This window comes from Pan paniscus, chromosome 14 (genome assembly GCF_029289425.2).
Source record: "Pan paniscus chromosome 14, NHGRI_mPanPan1-v2.0_pri, whole genome shotgun sequence".
NCBI classification, from domain to species: domain Eukaryota; kingdom Metazoa; phylum Chordata; class Mammalia; order Primates; family Hominidae; genus Pan; species Pan paniscus.
In genome coordinates, this window is record NC_073263.2 from 41,326,903 (window position 1) to 41,349,336 (window position 22,434).

Sequence of the window (22,434 nt, forward strand, 5' to 3'; positions counted from 1 at the left end):
GTGGCTCACACCTATATTGCCAGCACTTTGGGAGGCCTAGGCAGGAGGATCCCTTGAGGCCAGCAGTTTAAGACATGCCTCAGCAACACAGTGAGACTGCTCCAAAAAAAAATGGGAAAAACAAAACAAAACAGGTGTGGCGATGCTCAACTGTAGTCTCAGCTACTCGGGAGGCTAAGGCGGGAGGATGGTTTGAGCTCAGGAGTTCAAGGCTGCAGTGAGCCGAGATTGTGCCACTGCACTCCAGTCTGGTTGTTAGAACAAGACCCTATCTCAAAAACAGATAAAAAAAGAAAAAAAGAAATTGATAGAAGATGGAATTGATAAATATCAGGTGTGCCTGAATGTACCGAGGGGAGATTTAGACAGTAAGGGAAGTGTTTGGGATTAAAAATAAGGCAATATATACATAGAAACAGTCACTTTCTCCTCAATGCTCCCATACAGTATTATACAGACCTTTATTCTAACATTTAAAATTACATTGTAATTACTTATTTACATATCTGTCTCTCTTCACATGTAAGTAATTATTAACTTGAGGAAAAAACAAGATATATGCAAGAAAGGAAAATGAGTGTTGTATAGTAAACTGCTTAAGTGGGTATAGCTCTTAGGTTATCATAATAATGTAAGCATTGAATAAAGTTCTAAACAAAATTATTATATAACTCTTTAGGAAGAATAAGGGATAGAAGTGTGCATGTGTAATGAAATAAGAGGTGGTGAAAGAGCTAAACATTAATTTTCCATGTAGAAACCAACAGATTATTCCTAACACTAAAAATAAAACAAATATCAATGAAAGTATACTGTTTAGTGACATAGAAGTAAATACCAAAAGAAAAACCTAAAGTTTGAAAGTAGTAGCCTCTGGGGAGTAAGATGTGGGAAATGGGAGACTGTCAACTGATCAATCTATGACAGGGGATGGTATTTTTCATAAAATACTTTGAAAAACTATCTGGCTCTAGTTTCATGCATGTTTAACAGTGGTAAAATTTCAAATGAAAATTTTTAAAAAGTAAGTGAAGGAAAGAAAGCATTGCTATGATCTCTCTCCACTTTCTCCCAGTGACCTCTGGAAATAGAGCTGAGCCTAGTTTATATTTATGAGAGTGACATAAATCCATAGTGATGAAGGTGGAAAACTTTGAGAAGAAAGTACTATTAACCACTCTGAGCCAAATTCCTGAAAGTATTTTCATTTGTAAAACTGCCTGTGACCATTAGAGAACTTGGGTACTTTTCACAGAAAAGGGTTGTCATTTCCTGGACATTTGGAGACAAGTAGAACGCTTCTGATGTCCTAAGAGAAACTGCCAGGCAGGCATGCTGTGAACTGTTGCAAAATTGCTTTGATTCATCCTTCTGAAAATATAAACTGTTCCATGACCCATGATTCACATGCAAATAATGTGCCAAAGCCAACTGCTATTAACCGAAGTTATGATATGCGAAGGATCTCTAACTTGCCTCCCTAAACACTCAACCAACCATTTACCAGTCTAAAAGAATTTGATAATGTATACCTCGGAAGTAAAAGCAGCTGTGTAATCAAGTGACTTTTTAGTGACTTGTAAAGAGACAGGAAGGAATTTAACATTTCCCCTCTTGGAAAAAATTCCAAAAAATTTTTTAACAAATTTCTTCTTAAAATATAAACAATAATAAATACACTTAATTATCTTTTACGGCATTTAAATGTTTTAAATAGGGCAGTAAACCCTTTGAGTGGTGAGACAGCTTCAATTAAACAGAGAGATTAAGTGATAAGGAGTTCCTCTGTATGCCAATCTCTAATTCTGTTAAAATATCCATGGAAATGTAGCAAGATAGAAAATAACATATTTGTCAAACTTCATTCTATATAGTATGCAGCTGAAAGAAGTATTTTCCTTCAAACTTTTTGTCTTGAAATTTTTTTAATTCACAGAAAATGTCAAAAATAGACTACAAATATCCATATATCATTCACCTAGATATTGCTAACTGTTAAGATTTTACCACATTTGTGTTCTCACTCTGAGAAAGAGAGAGAAAATGTCTGTTTATACACACACACATACATGTCTTTTTTTCTGAAATATTTGGAAGTTGTAGACTTTTTTTTACTTTATCCCTTAAGTATCTCAACATGCATCTCATAAGAATAGGAATATTCTCCTTCATAACCACAATATCATTATCATACTTAAGGAAATTAATAATTCAATAATATCATATAACACAGTCCATATTTAAACTTTTCTAATTTTTTTATAGCCGTTTTTATTTTGTTTCCTCCTCCAGGATTCAGTCAAGTCTCACCATTGCATGTGGTTGTTACATCTCCACAAGAAATGTTTAAATAAGCTACAATGGGTAATCCGATATCAGATGGCATACTCCAACAATACTGATGAACTCCTTGGAGGATGAGCCCAGTTAATTGTGGGCCCAGCTTTAGTTTTGTTGAGAGAATACAAAATATGAGATCAAAACTGAATTGATAGGGCAACAGAGGAAAGATTACCTTCTTAAAACCAATGTTCTTATAAAACATTTAAATGCTTATTTAAAAGTAAGGCTGAAAAGAAAAACCACAATGAGATACCACCTTACTCCTGCAAGAATGGCCATAATTTAAAAGTCAAAAAATAATACATGTTGGCATGCATGTGGTGAAAAAGTAACACTTTTACACTGCTGGTGGCAATGTAAATTAGTATAACCACTATGGAAAACAGTATGGAGAGTCCTTAAAGAACTAAAAGTAGAACTACTGTTTGATCCAGCAATCCCACTACTGGGTATCTACCCCCCAAAAAAGATGTCATTATATGAAAAAGATACATGCACATTCATGTTTATAGCAACAGAATTCACAATTGCAAAGATATGGAACCAACCTAAGTGCCTATCAACCAACGAGTAGATAAAGGAAATGTGATATACACACACACACACACACACACACACACACACACACACACACACACCATGGACTACTACTCAGCCATAAAAAGGAATGAAATAATATCTTTTGCAGCAACTTGGATGGAGCTGGAGGCCATTATTCTAAGTGAAGTAACTCAGGAATGGAAAACCAAATATTGCATGTCATCTCTTACAAGTGGGAGCTAAGCTATGAGGACACAAAGGCATAAGAATGATATAATGGACTTTTGGAACTCAGGGGCAGGGAAGCTTGCCGGGGGCAGTGAGGGATAAAAGACTACATATCAGGTACACTGCTCAGGTGACAGGTATACCAAAATCTCAGAAATCGCCACTAAAGAACTTATCCCTGTAACCACAAACCATCTGTGCCCCAAAAACTATTGAAATAAAAAATTTTTTTAAAAAATCACTGTCGGCCGGGCGCAGTGGCTCACGCCTGTAATCCCAGCACTTTGGGAGGCCAAGGCGGGCGGATCACGAGGTCAGGAGATCAAGACCATCCTGGCTAACACGGTGAAACCCTGTCTCTACTAAAAAATACAAAAAATTAGCTGGGTGTGGTGGCAGGCGCCTGTGTTCCTGGCTACTCGGGAGGCTGAGGCAGGAGAATGGCATGGACCTGGGAGGCGGAGCTTGCAATGAGCTGAGATTGCGCCACCACACTCCAGCCTGGGTGACAGAGCGAGACTCTGTCTCAAAAAAAAAAAAAAAAAATCACTGTCATATTAACAACAAAAAAGCAAATAAAACAGTTGATTAGGTTTAAAAAAAAAAAAAAAAGTAAGGCTGAGAGTACAGATTATACCTTGGAGAGCAACCTCAAGTTTTAAGAAATGCCAAAGTAGTGGCATATCCAGGACACCAAATTATTAAATTGTTCAAAGTTATCTTGGCATTATTCTAGGTTTAGAAAAATCATAAAAAGTATTATTTTTAACTTAACAATAAATTAGCAATGGGAGTAATGGACCCCAAATTACCTCTTCTGTAGCTGTTCATCAGACAGTTGCAGCTCCTCCTTTAAACGCATATACCTGTCTTCTCTCAGCAGCCTAGAACCATCATAGAGGCTTAGCTCTCGATCATGGATTAACCTAACAAGATAAGAAAAAAGCCCGAAAATAAATTAATCTGTTTTGAACACTGAAGTTTTTAGAGGCAGAATCAGTCAGCCAACAGTCTATTATTGCTGGCAATTGAGTCTAATAATTTTGTTAGATGGACCTTTCAAAATTTCAAATTGGCTAGTGCTGTTATACTTCGCAAAACTGTTGGTTTCTGTACTGGAGGGCAGTAGTCATAAATATTTAATAGGGATATGAAAGAGGGGGAGGAGGAGAAAAAAAGAAAGGAGGAGGAGGAAGGAGAGCAAAAGAAACAGCTGAATGAGTATCTCAAGATAACCACAAGGTACATATTAATAAACAAGGCAGGTGGCACTTACTCTCTTCAGTCTAAAGTAACTCTGTAAGGGTTGGCATAAAAATATTTCTATCTTTGGAATTACAAGATTTAAAAATACAAAAATCTTATAATGAAATAACTACATTGCTCTACATATGGCAACTCTGATGGTGACCTAACCATCCACCTCACACATAGCATAGTCTTCCAGATGTTGCAATGGCTGAAAAGCACTGTTCTATATCTCACACCAACCCCTAAGTCTCCTAATGCCCACAATAGAGTTAGCCTACATAGCCTCCATTCTATAAGCACTGAAGGGAGGGGATGCTGTATAATGCAGGGGATAGGAGCGTGGCCGGTGGAACCAATCAGACCTGGGTTCAACGCCAGCTGTGCACCTCACTAGCTGAATGAGTGGGGAGAGGGAGAACGACTCTCTCTCTCTAAACTCTCGTCTTCCATAACGTTAAGGCAATAGTCACAACTTCACAATATTAATGTGAAAACTAAACAGTTAATGTAAAATGGATGCTTATAGCTGTTCTCAATCTTGACTGTACGTTAGAATCTTCTGGGAAGTGTTTAAAAATGCCAATGTTCAGACCTTGGCCTAGACCAATTATATCAGAAAATTCTGATGGTGAAGCCCAGGCATGAGTTTTTTTTTTTTTTTTTTTTTTTTGAGACAGAGTCTCCCTCTTGTCACCCAGGCTGCAGTGCAGTGGCGCAATCTAGGCTCACTGCAACCTCCGCCTTCTGGGTTCAAGCTATTCTCCTGCCTTAGCCTCCTGAGTAGCTGGGATTACAGGTGCATGCCTCCATGCCCAGATAATTTTTGTACTTTTAATAGAGACGGGGTTTCACCATGTTGACCAGGCTGGTCTCAAACTTCTGACCTCAGGTGATCCGCCCACCTCGGTCTCCCAAAGTGCTGGGACTACAGGTGTGAGCTACTGCACCTGGCTCGCATCAGCATGTTTTTTTTCTTTTTTTTTGAGACGGAGTCTCGCTCTGTCACCAGGCTGGAGTGCAGTGGCGCCATCTCGGCTCACTGCAACCTCCACCTCCCGGGTTCAAGCAATTCTCCTGCCTCAGCCTCCTGAGTAGCTGGGACTACAGGCACATGCCACCACTCCCAGTCCATTTTTGTATTTTTAGTAGAGAAAAGGTTTCACCATCTTAGCCAGGATGATCTCAATCTCTTGACCTCATGATCTGCCCACCTTGGCCTCCCAAAGCACTGGGATGATAGGCGTGAGCCACTGCACCTGGCTGGCATCAGTATTTTTTAATTGCCACCCTGCAAGGTGATTCCAAGGTTGAGACCTGAGAAGCACTGGCTTAGCACAATGCACAGAGTAGGTACTCAATGGTACTAGCTGCTTCTATTATTACTACTTGCAAACATGCAAGAGATAGCTAATAAAACGGGACTATTACCGTGTCTGCAGTTGTCTGGGAGAAAAAAATATTGTAAATCTATGGAACGTTTATGGTAAATCCCTGAAAGTTTGTGACTATTTTTAAATGTTCTAAAATCTAATCAGGATTAACATAACGTATTTAGAATTTTTAATTACATTCAGTATCTGCATCACGTCAAGAAAAAAAAACTCTAAGTGGTTAGTTGGATAATGGCTTATTCTACTTATTTAACCTTTCCTAATGAGTCACAGTTAAAAATCAAATGTCTACAAGTTAGAGAACCAAAATAAACAGAAAATATCAGTATCATTAATCTCCTAAAATGATACAAGATGGGAATATTTTCTACAAAAGTTACACACGAAGAGCCTTCTCTTAACATTAAATTCTAGAGAAGTTTTAGGAATGTGTGGAAATTTTTCCCAATTAAACCAAAATAAGAAAACAATAGTTATAGAAATGTTCAAGTTTACAACTAACGAAGTGAGCTTTTTTAGTCTATATAAAATATAATTTAAAGCTATTATATATTTTACAAACAAAACTACTTTTCTCTCTCTCAAAAAAAAAGATTCCAACAACACCAACCAATAATTAAGATCTATGATTGATAAGGAGTGTGTAAATACTGAAGCTGTGACTCTGACAAATTATAGAAACTTCAGCAATGTGACATGCTGCATATATAGACCTGTATATATAAAGTTTTTCAAACTTACTACTGAAGCACTTTCTTTTTGCAGTGCCTACACACGGAATTTTGCTACGGGAGTGGCTTTTCCCAAAATGTTCATTATTTGGAGTTTTACTGCATTGTGTTTATAACAATAAAAAAGTGCCATTCTACTTGGTATAGAATCATGATTTTTCAGGATCTACACAACCCAGTTTAAAAAAAAGAAAAAGAATGAGATAGTTCCATCTTTACTGCTTAAGTCAGAGTGGGGTGTGTGTCTGTGTGTGACTTTTGTGACTCATACCCACCTTTGCAATACAGCAAGCGTGCCCGCATTCACCCGGTGAATGCCATCCAGCAGGACCAGCTTGCCTTCCAGAGCAGCATTCACAAGGGGTGAGGACCGCCAGGCAGTGTCTCCATTTGGAAGGGTGTATCTCTGCTGTAGCAGATCACGTGCTGTCATATCCTAAAACAAATCCCCACCACCCAACAAAGAACATGACGAATTAATTTTTAAGACATGCAAGGTAGCTTACATGGCTTTATAGAGTCACCTCCGTCTGAACTTAACATTCCATATAATAACAGAGAAGTCATCTTCTCCAATTCCCAAAAAGAAAGCTCTTCAGAAAGCTTTTTTTTTGGTCATTTTAGGATTTTTTTCCATTACTCATTACATAATATAGTAAGAGTGAGAGGTTTTTTTCCCTACTTTATATTTAGCATTTTCTTCCGCTTTTAAAATGTTCGTTTACATAATGGCAGTAATTTCCACCTGAATAACAGAATTTAACTCAATCAGCTCTATTCCTGTGTTTTCGTATGCCAACTTTTATGGTGACCTAACCATCCATGTGTTGACTCAATTTTAAAATGAGAGATCATGCAAACTCAACATGCAGAGATGTTTATCAATAATGTGCATTTTCTAGCAGTTGATGAGTTTTCCTGAAAAGCTATGCTAGGACCATCACAATGACTCATTTTATTTAAAGAGGCTTGATAATGGAGGAAATTGAAGAGGACAGTCATCAGATGAGGTACAGGAATTGGGAAACAATAGCATAGCACTTAAAAGCAATTTTTAAAAGTGCACAAACAATGTGCCAACAATAAAATAGTGTAACAGACTTAAGCAAACTATTAATAGTTGTGGCACATAAAAGTTCATCTACTGTAAAAAACTGGAGCTATATAATATGAACAATTTTTTCTTACATGTGCTAATGTGGATAGTTTCTTTTCTATCACCTTCAGATACATTTTGTGCGACTTATAGCAAAGAAAAGTTAAACACATTTACAGTCATTTTTATCCAAATATTTAAAGTCTTCTGTAAATTCTTGGCTACACACTCCCAACTTTCAGCAGATAGAAAACTAATGAATTTGCTTTATATTCATAATGGCAATGAATCTGTATTGAAACCAAGATTAAAATTTAAGTCTTAATTGTTTCAATCTTCTCACTATCAAGAAAGTACTGACTAAATGGCTATTACTAAAAATTCAAAAAAATAACAGATGCTGGCAAGGTTCTGTAGAAACAGGAACATTTTTACACTGTTGGTGGGAGTGTAAATTAGTTCAACCATTGTGGAAGACAGTGTGGCAATTCCTCAAAGACCTAGAGGCAGAAATACCATTCAAGCCAGCAATCCCATTACTGAGTACATACCCAAAGGGATATAAATCATTCTATTATAAAGATACATGCATGCGTATGTTCACTGCAGCACTGTTCACAAGAGCAAAGACATGGAATCAACCTAAATGCCCATCAATGATAGACTGGATAAAGAAAATGTGGTACATACACACCGTGGAATACTATGCAGCCATAAAAAGGAACTAGATCATGTCCTTTGCAGGGACATGGATGCAGCTAGAGGCCATTATTCTTAGCAAACTAACCCAGGAACAGAAAACCAAATACCACGTGTTCTCACTTATAAGTGGAAGTTGAATGATGAGAACACATGCACACATGGTGGGGAACAACACACACTGGGGCCTGTCAGAGGGTGAGAGGAGGGAGGAGGGAAGAACAGCTAATGGATGATGGGCTTAATACCTGGGTGATGGGTTGATCTGTGCAGCAAACCACCATGGCACACGTTTACCTATGTAACAAACCTGCACATCCTGCACATGTACCTCTGAACTCAAAATAAAAGTTGGAAATTTTAAAAAGAGAAAGTACTGACTTAGGAAGTATGAATAGGCTCATTTTGAATCATAAAGACCTTTGAAAAACAGTAACATTCAAACTCAGCAACTTCCCATAAACTTAAAAGGCTGGTTTTGACACATTGTCAAAATTTGTTCTTTTTAAATAACTTTATTTAATTCTTCAACTATGAATTCTAAATTATATGCAAATTATATGAGCAATATCACTCTCTTGATGCCAATGACAGTTATAACAACCAAGACTAAATTGATCACCATCATCCGTGTTTACTGAGACAGTCACGACATTCCTCATTTTTCCTGGGCCCAAGCAAAAGATTCATTCCCACTCATGCTTATGCTACAGAACACCAAAGGGATCGCTCTCAAGAACAGGACAAAATCAAAATAAGTGTCTGTGGGTCATTTTTATAGTCAAACTATGAAAAAAAATCAAATATTATATATGCATATACATGTGCATATAAATATATATGTGTCTGTATATATATGTATGTATACAAATACATACAAACACACAGAATTTTTTTAAGTAAATATAAAAACAGATAAATTTAAAGAAAACTCCTGGTATGAATCATTCCAGAAAAATATTTGCCATAGAGTTACATCACACATTACCTTGGAAAAGTAAAAAAAGAAACAGAAAACACAGTTTAGCGCAGTGGTTCAAAATTAAAGATACATTATCAGAAACAGGTGGGGAACTTTTGAAACATATATAAACTTAAGCTCCACTATCCTGAAGATTCCGATTCATCAGGGCCAACATGGGGCTTACCATCTGTTTTTTATTAAACATTACATAGATGATTCTGATATGCCTCCCAGGTGGGAAACACTGCTTTAAAAGATATTAAATTAAAATTCACTTATCTATACCCTTCCTTGTTCTAATATGATGTGAGATTGCAAAAAGATATACAAAATGCACAACAAAATAACATAAATTAAAAGTAAAGTTAAAAATAAGAGAAAAAAAGAGTAGGCTTTGTCTATTTTAAGCATTCCTATTGGAATTCAGAGAGGAGATGGCAGGATGAAGGCATTCAACTAATATCATACTTTCAAAGAAACTGATGGATGTTAATTTTGAAAATCACAGCTTCAGACTGAAAACAGCTGATATCCTGGCCCAATTAAGGTTAGGAGTCTTTTGCTTGGGCCCAGGAAAAGAAGAGGAATGTCATGACTTTAGCAGACATAAGAGGCTCAGACTCCTAAAAAGCTGAAGCTAAAAACTGGTAACATTTTTTGTTTAATTTCAATAGAAAGAATTCCTCATTCTTATACCAACATATCTGAATCACCATTCTGTGCATGATATAAAAAAGCACTATTTCATTTGGTTATGATTCCAAAGTATTTTTATATCTTATTAATTCACAGGATGTGTACAGTACTTACCTTATTCAAGTAAGTAAACATTTATACTAATAGAGATGATGAAAAAGACAACTAGTACATAGGGCTCTTCTTTTACAATCTAGTAGTTGGAGACTCCCTTATATTTGCTAAAGTAAAATGAATGATTATTTTTTGCTATACAATATGCAGCAGCAGATCAATATAGCTCACTGCTATAAATGCCAACCAAAGCTATAGACCAGAAATGTTCTTCCTCTTTTCAATCTTTGGAGGGATAGAACATGGGAAATACTTGATATTTCTTAGAAGACTAGCTCAGTTAAATTTTATCACCTAAACTCTGTATACCATCATATTAGAAAGAGCCATTCTTCATTTTTAATAAACACACACGTGCAGATAGATGATAGATAGATAGATAGATAGATAGATAGATAGATAGATAGATAGATATTTTTAAAAAATACTTTGTAGAGACAAGTTCTCACTCTGTTGTCCAGTCTGGTCTTGAACTCCTGGCCTCCAGCAATCCTCACACTTCAGCCTCCCAAAGTGGCAAGATTACAGGTATGAGCCACTGCCAATTTCTAATAAACCTTTGCATCAAAATAAAAACCTTCCTAAGAGAAAGAAAAGCACTCCCTTTAATATAACCTATTGGTTTTCATAATTAAGAACTTCTATTGAAAGACAAACATTTCAGCTTTTCCTTAAAGAGATAGTTGGCCCTACTTTCCCCAATATCAGTTATTATCAGAAGGTATTTTCAATTGTGTGAAAGTGCAAGGACACCAAAGCAAAACTAAACTTTCACAGAACAACTGAATCTAATCAAATCTAATTAATAAAACTTTTTCAGCATAGGCTGAATGGGGAAGTGATATGAACTAATTTCAGGTAATAAGCTAATGTTTAAACCAAAGTAACATCACTTTCAATGGTTTCTGTCTATAGAATATTTGGTTTGTAGTACCATGAAATTATTGTTTTAATATCTTTAACAGACACTGCATCATGGAGTTGTGAAAAATATATATCATTTCCTCATTCTTCCCATCTACATGCACATTGCTATTAGTAAGCAGAAATGCAAATTTCTTTTTAAAAGTGTGCTTATTCCATATGGGCATTTGGGAAACACCCTAATAAAAATCAAGAAAAATCAACATCCTTATTTTTGCATATATTTTTCTTATCCTGAAACTCTTGAACTTAAGAGAATAAAAATAGCACTAATGATATCATAGAGCCTGATCCACTTCCTCTTTCTGCATTTCCTTAACATTTTTAAAATAACAGGACATGAAATTTAATTCCTTTAGGTCTACCACTGTCTAACCTTGAACACCTCACTTTCATTCGGATCCCTGGAAAACATCCATGTATCTCTTACGATTCCATGTCAATTGGAATTATGTTCTTTTGATTTGTAACTGAGAAACTCTACTGAAAATAAAAACATCCTGTTAAAATGAGAAGCATAACTCAAGAAACGGATCAGAGAACATAAATTTGAGCCTTAAAGAATGATATGCTTTAAATGTTTTTAGTACCTTTAAATGATCTAAGCTAATTTTTTTTGAGAATTCCCTTGAGAAATCCAGATACAGTCAATACTCAATAAAATAACTGTACAAAGTGGTTGTGTGTACAGTATCTAGAATATCATAGAATTATTTTTCCAAGGCACAATGTCATTCAGAAAAAAATCTGAAAATATTATAGTACATTTTTAGTGTGTAAAGAAATTTGAGCTACCTCTCTTACTGATACTAAAGTAAAATTTTACATTATAATGCACATATAACTGTCTTATAGGAAATTAAATTGATTGTAGCAAAAGTAGAATATCAAAGTACATATAGAGTATGACTTCAACCAGGTTTAAAAAATACGCATTTCTACCACATATATAAGGGACCCAACAGTTTCAGAAAGTATTTAAGTTGAGTTGCAAAAATATGCTTAATATAATGTATTATAAAATTAAACATAAGTGGACAAGGAAAACTAAACAAGGAAAGATGAAACTAAGGAAAAAATAATATGCAAAATATATCTGAACAGTCTAAAATTTGAATCTAATCTAATATCCAACATAAAGAGTGACACTAAAAAAAAGTTACAGGTGTTCCTGTATTAGTTTGCTGAGAATGATGGTTTCCAGCTTCATCCATGTCCCTGCAAAGGACATGAACTCATCCTTTCTTATGGCTGCAGAGTATTCCATGGTGTTTTTGTGACAAATTTTCTTTATCCAGTCTATCATTGATGGGCATTTGAGTTGCTTCCAAGTCTTTGCTATTGTGAATAGTGCTGCAATAAATATATGTGCGCATGTGTCTTTATAGTAGAATGATTTATAATCCTTTGGTTATATACTCAGTAATGGGATTGCTGGGTCAAATGGTATTTCTGGTACTAGATCCTTGAGGAATTGCCACACTGTCTTCCACAATGGTTGAACTAATTTACACTCCCACCAACAGTGTTAAAGCATTCCCATTTCTCCACATCCTCTCCAGCATCTGTTGTTTCCTGACTTTTTAATGATCGCCATTCTAACTGGCATGAAATAGTATCTCATTGTGGTTTTGATTTGCATTTCTGTAATGACCGGTGATGATGAGCTTTTTTTCATATGTCTGTTGGCTGCATAAATGTCTTCTTTTGAAAAGTGACTGTTCATATCCTTCGCCCACTGTTTGATGGGGTTTTTTCTTGTAAATTTGTTTAAGTTCCTTGTAGATTCTGGATATTAGATCTTTGTCAGATGGATAGATTGCAAAAATTTTCTCCCATTCTGTAGGTTGGCTGCTCACTCTGATGATAGTTTCTTTTGCTGTGCAGAAGCTCTTTAGTTTAATTAGATCCCATTTGTCAATTTTGGCTTTTGTTGCCATTCCTTTTCATGTTTTAGTCATGAAGTCTTTGCCCATGCCTATGTCCTGAATGGTATTACTGAGGTTTTCTTCTAGGGTTTTAGTTTCTAGTTTTCCTAGCACCATTTATTAAATAGGGAATCCTTTCCCTATTGTTTGTTTTTGTCAGGTTTGTCAAAGATCAGATGTTTGTACATGTGTGGTGTTATATCTGAGGCATCTGTTTTGTTCCATTGGTCTATATCTCTGTTTTGGTTACTGTAGACTTGTAGTACAGTTTGAAGTCAGGTAGCATGATGCCTCCAGCTTTGTTCTTTTTCCTTAGGATTGTCTTGGCTATACGGGCTCTTTTTTGGTTCCACATGAAATTTAAAGTAGTTTTTTCTAATTCTGTGAAGAAAGACAATGGTAGCTTGATGGGGATAGCATTGAATGTACAAATTACTTTGGGCAGTATGGCCATTTTCATGATATTGATTTTTCCTATCCATGAGCATGGAATGTTTTCCCATTTGCTTATGTCCTCTCTGATTTCCTTGAGCAGTGGTTTGTAGCTCTCCTTGAAGAGGTCCTTCACATCCTTTGTAAGTTGTATTCCTAAGTATTTTATTATCTTTGTAGTAATTGCGAATGGGAGTTCACTCCCATTCTGTTTGTCTATTATTGGTGTGTAGGAATGCTTGTGATTTTTGCACATTGACTTGGTATCCCAAACACCGCATGTTCTCAGTCACAAGTGGGAGTTGAATGAGACCACATGGACACAGGGAGGAGAACATCACACACTGGGGCCTGTCTGGGGATGGCGGGGCTAGAGGAGGGATAGCATTAGGAAAAATACCTAACGTAGGTGACGGGTTGGTTGATGGGTGCAGCAAACCACCATGGTACATGTATACCTATGTAACAAACCTGCACGTTCTGCACATGTATCCCAGAACTTAAAGTATTAAAAAAAAAAAAAAGTTACAGGTGGTAGCTCATGCTTGTAATTCTAGCACTTTGGGAATCTAAGGTGGGCTGATTGCTTGAGCTCAGGAGTTCAAGACCAGCCTGGGCAACATGGCAAAACCCCATCGCTACAAAAACTACAAAAAATTTGCCAGATGTGGTGGTGCACACCTGTAGTCCCACCTACTTGGGGAGCTGAGGCACAAGGATCACTTGAGGCCGGGAGGTGGAGGCTGCAGTGAGCCAAGATTGCACAACTGCACTCTAGCCTGGGTGACAAAGTGAGACCGTCTCAAAAAAAAAAAAAAGGTACATAAGTCATGATGATCACAACATCAACACCAAATCAGAAGCAGCACCACAATTCTTGATAATAAAATTGAGAAAAATTTGTTTCATGGGTCAGGTCATCCTATAGAGAACAACATGTTAAAGAGTTAAAAATAGAAGTAATAAGAATTATTACAGCTAATCCTTATGGAAAGCCTAACAAGTGCCAGGTACTTTGCATATGTTAACTCATGTAAACCTTATAACCTGAAGAGCCATGTACAATTATATTCTTCATTTTACAGAGAAGAAAACAGGTATGAAGAGGTCAAACAGTTTACCCAATCAGTGTAGCTAGCAGGCAGAGGAGCCAGATTGTCCTCAAGTATATTATGACAATGAACACAGCAATAAATTTCACTAAAAGAAATTCCATAAGGAAAGAGCTGGATTGGATTAATCAATCCATGAATAGATTGCAGAGTTAATATAGGAATATACCAATAACACACCTCTCAGGCTAGCTTCACAAATTAACTTCTAATAAGTCTCAATCATCTTATTTGAGAAGAGTTAAAAAGTGTGACTATGATGCTAACCACTCCCCAAACAGACCCCAAATACAGATAGTCTTTATTGTTGTTTTAAAATTTATTTCAAAACATATAAAAAAGATTGAAATAAAAATGCTCTAGTTAAAAGTAAGTACATCTGTAAGTAGATATGATTCTTCATTCTCATTTTTGAACTAAAAATATAAACAGTAGACATTTAATATTTTTTCATTTGGGGTAAATAAGCACTAACAATGATTTTGTTTTCCAAAGGAAACTAGCTGAATTTCTGTAGGCTTTCCAGGTCTACCTCAAATGAGTTTTGCTTATTAAGCAATACTTATTATACCAGGAAAATACCATACCAGTAGTATAAACAAGAAGAAAATCTGGGATTATGTGAATAAAAGAATATACCAAGAATAAGCCATTGACTTTGCAATACAGTATTAACTATGCCCACACCTATTAGTGGCAGCAGAATGCCACATAAATATTGTATAAACATACAATGTTAATAATTTTTAGGTCCTGAAATAGAAATGAAGCCATTATTTCTGGAATCTAAGCATGCTCAGTGAACAGAACACAGGCATGCTGCCAACATTCCTCAGTGTCATTTATGTTTGATCTCAAAAAGGCCTCTCATTTTACATATATTGTAAAATTATTTGTAAACTCTTCCATCATTCTCCCTCAAGTTCCTCTTTTAAAGAACTATTTTTAACCTGTAGCACATAAAATTAACTCCCTTTTATGTACAGGATGCGATGTTGACGTTACAAGCCTACTATGTTGATTTCAGTTACTCTGCTGTCAATGGGGAAAAGTTGATTTTGCAGTTGTATGTGTGGTAAGCACTGGAATCTATTTCAAGATGATCTGCTTTAAAGATTTATACTATGAACATAGAATAAATTTCTCTCATTGAAGATAACCAGAAGTCAAACCCACTATGTTGCTAACAACTGATTCAACTAAAGGACATCTTAATAAAGATGCAAAATTAAATATAAATGTAAGGTCAGTATAGGTGCAGATAATACAGTTATGTACTCAATCAAGACACACAACCAAATACCCTCATTTTATCCTTCCTATACTACAAAGGCTAGAAAACTAGAAACATCATTTCTTAAAGTCTGTGCAGTTCTATTCATGAACCAGGTTCCACCAAGCATTCTCATGTACAAGAGACTGGGAAAATGGCAGTCAACAATGGGAGTAAGGGAGCAGCCAGCACAAAGAAAACTGCTCTTCTAGGGCATCAATGGCTAAATTCCTCCTGGTACTACCATTCCTTACTGGGTAAAATGTAAATTGCATTCCCTGTTCCTCCCAGAAATTTTGTAAATTAGCTAACACTCTGTAAATAATATCTTTTCATTTTAGAGACTGAGTACTATTGTTCACCAGAAAGCCAGAACTTAAGGATGATGATATTTAAAAAGTAAATCAACTTGTTAAAGATTGTAAAGAAAATGGTGACAACTAAGTACATTAAGAAGGATAAGAAGAGTTTCACAAGGCAAGAAGCAGAGATGTAATAGACTAAAACCCCAGCATATACAAACTAAAGAATCATATTTTATTCAAATAGTACTACAAACTTTGTTGCATTTTATCACAAATGTTAGACTCCCTTAGAAAAACAGGTGTGAAAGTAGCAATAAATTCTAGTTTAAGTATCTGCAATAAGCTAAACACCTAAATCAAGAAATTAGAAAAACTTCAAATCAACAATCAAATCTAACATCACAGCTAGAGGAACTAGAAAAACAAGAATAACCTAACTCCAAAGCTAGCAGAAGAAAAGAAATAACTAAAATCAGAGCAGAACTGAATAAAACTGAGACTGAAAAATCCATACAAAGGATCAACTAACCCAAAATTTGGTTATCTGAAAGGATAAACAAGATAGACCACTAGCGAAATTAACAAAAAAAGGGAGAAGATCCAAATAAGCACAATCAGAAATGACAAAGGTAACATTACAACCGATCCTACAGAAATACAGCTCATGATCAATGACTGTTATAAACACCTCTCTGCACACAACTAGAAAATCTAGAGGGAATGGATAAATTCCTGGAAACACACAACCTCCCAAGACTGAATTGGGAAGAAACTGAAATCCAAAACAGACCAATATCAAGTTCTGAAATTGAATCAGTAATAAAAAACTTACAAAAAAACACAACCCTGGACCAGATGGATTCACAGCTGAATTCTACCAGACATCAAAAAAGAGCTGGTACCAATTCTACTGAAACTATTCAACACAACTGAGGAATAAGGACTCCTCTCTAACTCGTTCTACAAAGCTAGCATCATTCTGATACCAAAATCTGGCAAAGACATAACAAAGAAAGTTAAATATAGGCCAATACCCTTGAGGAACATGGACACAAAAATCCTCAACAAAATACTAGCAAAACATATCCAGTAGCAAATAAAAGTTAATTCACCACGGTCAGGTAGGCTTTATTCCTGGGACACAGAGTGGGTTCAACATATGCAAATCAATAAATATGATCACCACATAAACAGAATTAAAAGCAAAAGCCATTTTGATCATCTCAGTAGACACAGAAAAAGCTTCCGATAAAATCCAACATCCATTTATGATAAAAACCCTCAACAACCTAGGCACTGAAGGAACATACATCAAAATAATATAGTAAGAGCCAGTTATGACAAACCCATAGGCAACATCACACTGAATGGGCAAAAGCTGGAAGCATTCCCCTTAACAACTGAACAAGACAAGGATGCCCACTCTCATAACTCCTATGCAACATAGTACTAGAAGTCCTAGCCAGAGCAATCAGGCAAGACAAAGAAATAAAAGGCATCCAAATAGGAAGATAGGAAATCAAACTATTTCTCTTCCCACATGATATGATTCTATACCTAGAAAACCCACAGACTCCCTCAAAATGCTGCTAGAATAGATCAGTAAAATTTCAGGATACAAAACCAATGAATAAAAATCAGTAGCATTCCTACATACCAATAACATTCAACATTGAATGGATACACCAATAACATTCAACATTTAATGTATACACCAATACATTCAAGCTGAATGTGTCAGGAACACATTCCTATTTACAATAGCTGCAAAAAAAAAAAGTTAAATAAAATACCTAGGAATACATGTAAAAAAGGAGGTGAAAGATCTCTACAAGGAGAACTATAAAACACTGCTGAAAAAAATCACTGATGACAAAAACTAATGGAAAAACATTGCATGCTCATGGATTAGAAGAATAAATATCGTTACAGATTCAATGCTATTCCTATCAAACTCTCAATGTCATTTGCCACATAAATAGAAAAAATTATTTTAAAATTCATATGGAACCAAAAAAGGCCCAAATAGCCACAGCAATCCTAAGCAAAAAGAACAAAGCCAGAGGCATCACATTACATGACTTCATGAAAAGATACTTCTCAAAAGACATACAAGTGGCCAAAAAATATATGAAAAAATGCTCAACATCACTAATCATTAGAGAAATACAAATCAAAAAAATATATGAAAAAATGCTCAACATCACTAATCATTAGAGAAATGCCAATCAAAACAACGAGATACCCTCTCACATCAGTTAGAATGGCTATTACCTCTCACATCAGTTAGAATGGCTATTATGAAAAAGTCAAAAAATAACAAATGCTGGCGAGATTGTGGAAAAAAGGAAACACTTACACATTGTTTGTGGGAATGTTAGTTCAGCCACTGTGGAAAGCAGTTTGAAGATTTCTCAAAGAACTTAGAACTATCTTCATTCGACCCAGCAATCCTATTACTGGGTATATGCCCAAAGGAAAATAAATAGTTCCACCAAAAAGACACATGCACATGTATGTTTACTGCAGTACTATTCACAACAGCAAAGACATGGAAGCAAACTAGATGCACATCAATGGTGAATTGGATAAAGAAAATGTAATACATATACACCATTAAATAATATGCAGCCATAAAATAGAATGAAATCACATCCTCTGCAGCAACATGGATGGAGCTGGAAGACATTATAAGCAAACTAATGTAGAAACAGAAAACCAAATACCACATGTTCTCACTCATGTTCTCACCCACTCAAGTGGGATCTAAACATTGAGTACACACTGACATAGAGATGGGAACAATAGACAATGGGGACTACTGAGTGGGAGGGAAGAAGTGAAGGGTGAGGGCTGAAAAATAACTGTTGGGTACTATGCTACATGGGTGATACGACCATTCATACCCCAAACCACAGCATAACACAATATACTCATGTAACAAACCTGCACACGTACTTCCTGAATCTAAAATAAAAGTTGAAATTAAAAATAAATTAAATATCTGCAATAATATTTGCCTCATAATAAGCTTTTTAGTTCTTTTTTTTTTTTTTAAGAGACAGGTCTCCCTACATTGTCCTGGCTAACTATTCATAAGTGCTAATAGCGTACCACAGTGATGAATTCCTGAGCTCTAGTGATCCATCCGCCCAAGTAGGTGGGAATACAGGTGTTTGCCACTGTGCTCAGCTTATAATAAATTAGTTTCTAAAAGCAAGTAACAAAATATGAAATCAAGATTGGTGTAATTATGAATTACCTGTTTGGTATTCAATAAAGACACCTGGAGCAGATACTGCATTTGACCACCCTCAACACCACTCAAATCCCTGTTAGTTAGCCACATGAGGGGTAACACATGTGAAAGGATGGCTACAAAGTTGAGGAAGGCTGGGATTCAATTCCACTTCTGCAACTTCCTTATTATGTGATAAATGAGTGAAATGAGTAAAATATCTTTAGAATTAAATGCGATAATGCCTGGCACCTAATGGTTATTTAATAAATGACAGCTGAATCTGAATCAAGTGAAGAAACAAACTATAAATATGTTAAAATTTAAATATAACAATAAGTCTCAGTTCACAATTCAGGACAGTAATAGAAGTGATATGACAATGCTGCACACAATTAAATGACACAAAATTCCTATCTTAGAATTTAAAATAAAGTTAATATTGAAGCAGGTAAAAATAGTAAAGAAAAGCTGACAACAGAGGTCATTTAAAAACAATCTAAAATTTTCAGGCTAGGCACAGTGGCTCATGCCTGTAATCCCAGCACTTTGGGAGGCCAAGGTAGGCGGATCACCTGAGGCCAGGAGTTCAAGACCAGCCTGGCCAACATGGTGAAACCCCGTCTCTACTAAAAATTAGCCAGTGTGGTGGTGCACACCTGTAATCCCAGCTACTCGGGAGGCTGAAGCAGGAGAATTGCTTGAACTCTGCAGGCAGAGGTTGCAGTGAGCCGAGATTATGCCACTGCACTCCAGCCTGGATGACACAGCAAGATTATGTCTCAAAAAATTAATAATCTAAAATTTCCACAATTTATTCATTCAAATATATATTGAATATATATATGAAGAGAGAAAGAGAGAGAACCAGCCTACTGCCTGCAAATCACCGTTTCAGGTGCTGAGAATTCAGTAGTGAAAAAAATAAACATGGATCTTACACTCCAGTGGGAATGAACAAAAATAAAGGAAAGGAGACAGGAGGAGAAGGAAGGAATAGAAGGACACAAATAAGAAAATACCACATAGTAGTTGGTACTACACAGAAAATATCAGATAATATGATGGCAAATGACTCAGTGCATCAAAAATGCTTTCTCTACAGATATTCAAGTTGAGATTTCAAAGTCAAGAGGCCACGTGAAGATCAGGCAAGAATATTCCAGTCTGATGACACAGCCTGTGAAAATGCCCCGTAGCAGAAAGAAGCCAGACAGATTTAAGGGATTAAAAGTACCCAGTGAGACTGAATCATATCAGCAGAGGGTCCAGCAGGAAGGGAGAAGGCTGAAGAGGTAGGCATGGATTGGGTCACATAGCACAGTGGTTCTCAACCCTGGCTGCTGGTTATAATTGAAAAATACTGGTCCCACCTCCCACCAATTACTTTAGACTCTCTGGTGGTAGAGCCTGGACACTGGAAGTTTTTCAAAGATCCTTGAGTGGTTCTAACGGGTAACCTCGTTAATGGAAGACTCATATGCCAGGGTAAAGTGTCTTTATTTTATTCTAAGTATGATGGGAGGCCATTGACAGATTCTAATCAGGGAAATGAAAAGATCTGATTTACATTCTTAAGAGATCACTCTACAAATTTAGTGAATAGAATATGGAATGCAACATACTCTAACTACGTATCTATAAATGTTCAAATGACAAAACTGATGAGTTCTTAAAAACTCTATAAAGTAAAACTCCATATGCCAAATGCATTTTCCACCAAAGGCTCAATAATGGGCCCAAGGATAGTGGGTTAGAATTTTTGGAAATGTTCATGGTTACAGTAGATCCTGCAAAAAACAAATGATGGAATATTGACAACTGGCTATGAGGGGTGAGGGTGATGGGGAGAAGGCTAAGAAATGTGCCATGTTCCAGTACTTGACAACTCTTTTGATTGACAATGCATCCCTTTTGGCACCTTCCTCACAAAACTAAAGCTGCCTTTTCTGAATTGCTACTCCATGGAAGACACTGTGCAGCAGGAAGCCAAACATTTGTTCACTAGCTGGGAAACAGAAAAGAATCCAATGGATTCAGGGAGAGTTACTAAAAAGAAATGAGGAGCCTCTCACTTGAAGCAACATAGAAGAAGGCTTGCTAAGATTAAAGAAATGTGCTGGTTGAATTCTCAGGGTGATATGGCTTGGCTGTGTCCCCACCCAAATCTCACCTCGAATTATAATCCCCATAATCCCCATGTGTCATGGGCGGAACCAGGTGGAGATGACTGGATCATGGGGGTGGTTTCCCCTATGCTGTTCTTGTGATAGTGAGTGAGTTCTCATGAGATATGATGGTTTTATAAGCATCTGGCATTTCCCCTGCTTGCACTCAACTCCCTCCTGCCACCTAGTGAAGGTGCCTGCTTCTCCTTTGCCTTCTGCCATGATTGTTAACTTTTCTGAGGCTTCCCCAGCAATGTAGATCTGTGAGTCAATTAAACCTCTTTCCTTTAAAATTAACTAGTCTTGGGTATTTCTTCATAGCACTGTAAGAACAGACTAATACACAGGGCAGCCTTCCCACCTATGTGATAGCATAGTGACTATCATTCCTCTCCTGCAGGGGCTCCCTGTCTGCAGCTACCTAAATCTGGGAGAGCTTAAGGGAGCTACTAGAAATAAACATGAAGCATCAGAGGAGCTAGGCTGGCTAAGGCCCCTCTTTAAATTGTTAACCTTTTAACAGCAGTCAATAGAGTGTAAAATCAGGATTTTAGCAGCTTCTACCAACTCAAATCCCAAGATACTTCAACTCCACATTCCTGGAGGCATGAGTTGAGCTCTGTAAAAGATTGCCTTTTCCTTCTCTGTTATTTTTGGCTCTATCTCTATGGTTCTGCCAAATGGCTTCCACTTCAAACAGCCTTGTTTCTAACTATGAGACTGGCTTTAAAATCAGCAATAAAGTTCTACGCATTCAGAAAGTGATGTGGATCCTGAAAAACTGGGGTTTTCTTTAATAGGGGAAGAATACAAAACTAAGCATTTAGGAATCATAAAAGGCAACTAGGTCATAAAACTGAAAAGCATATATTTACTTTTCATTTCCAGGAAAAAAAATATGTTCACAAAATATATTCTACTTGCAAATATTTGTAAATTTTAAAATCAAATCAAAGTTATACCCTTCATTATTTTCTTTTTCAATATATCTCCCACAAGGA

The 22,434-nt window shown here is 36.4% G+C and overlaps 1 protein-coding gene across 1 annotated transcript in view; it reads right to left on the reverse strand.

Annotated features, from left to right (window-relative positions):
• The window catches only part of VWA8 (von Willebrand factor A domain containing 8), a 393,066-nt gene that overhangs the window by 261,768 nt on the left and 108,864 nt on the right, over positions 1-22,434 (reverse strand). Inside the window, exons 13-14 of the mRNA XM_003806896.6 lie at positions 6,760-6,920; positions 3,924-4,037 (exon numbers count right to left, since the gene is read on the reverse strand). Of these exons, the coding sequence (XP_003806944.2) occupies positions 3,924-4,037; positions 6,760-6,920 (275 nt within the window). The remainder of the gene's footprint in view (positions 1-3,923; positions 4,038-6,759; positions 6,921-22,434) is intronic.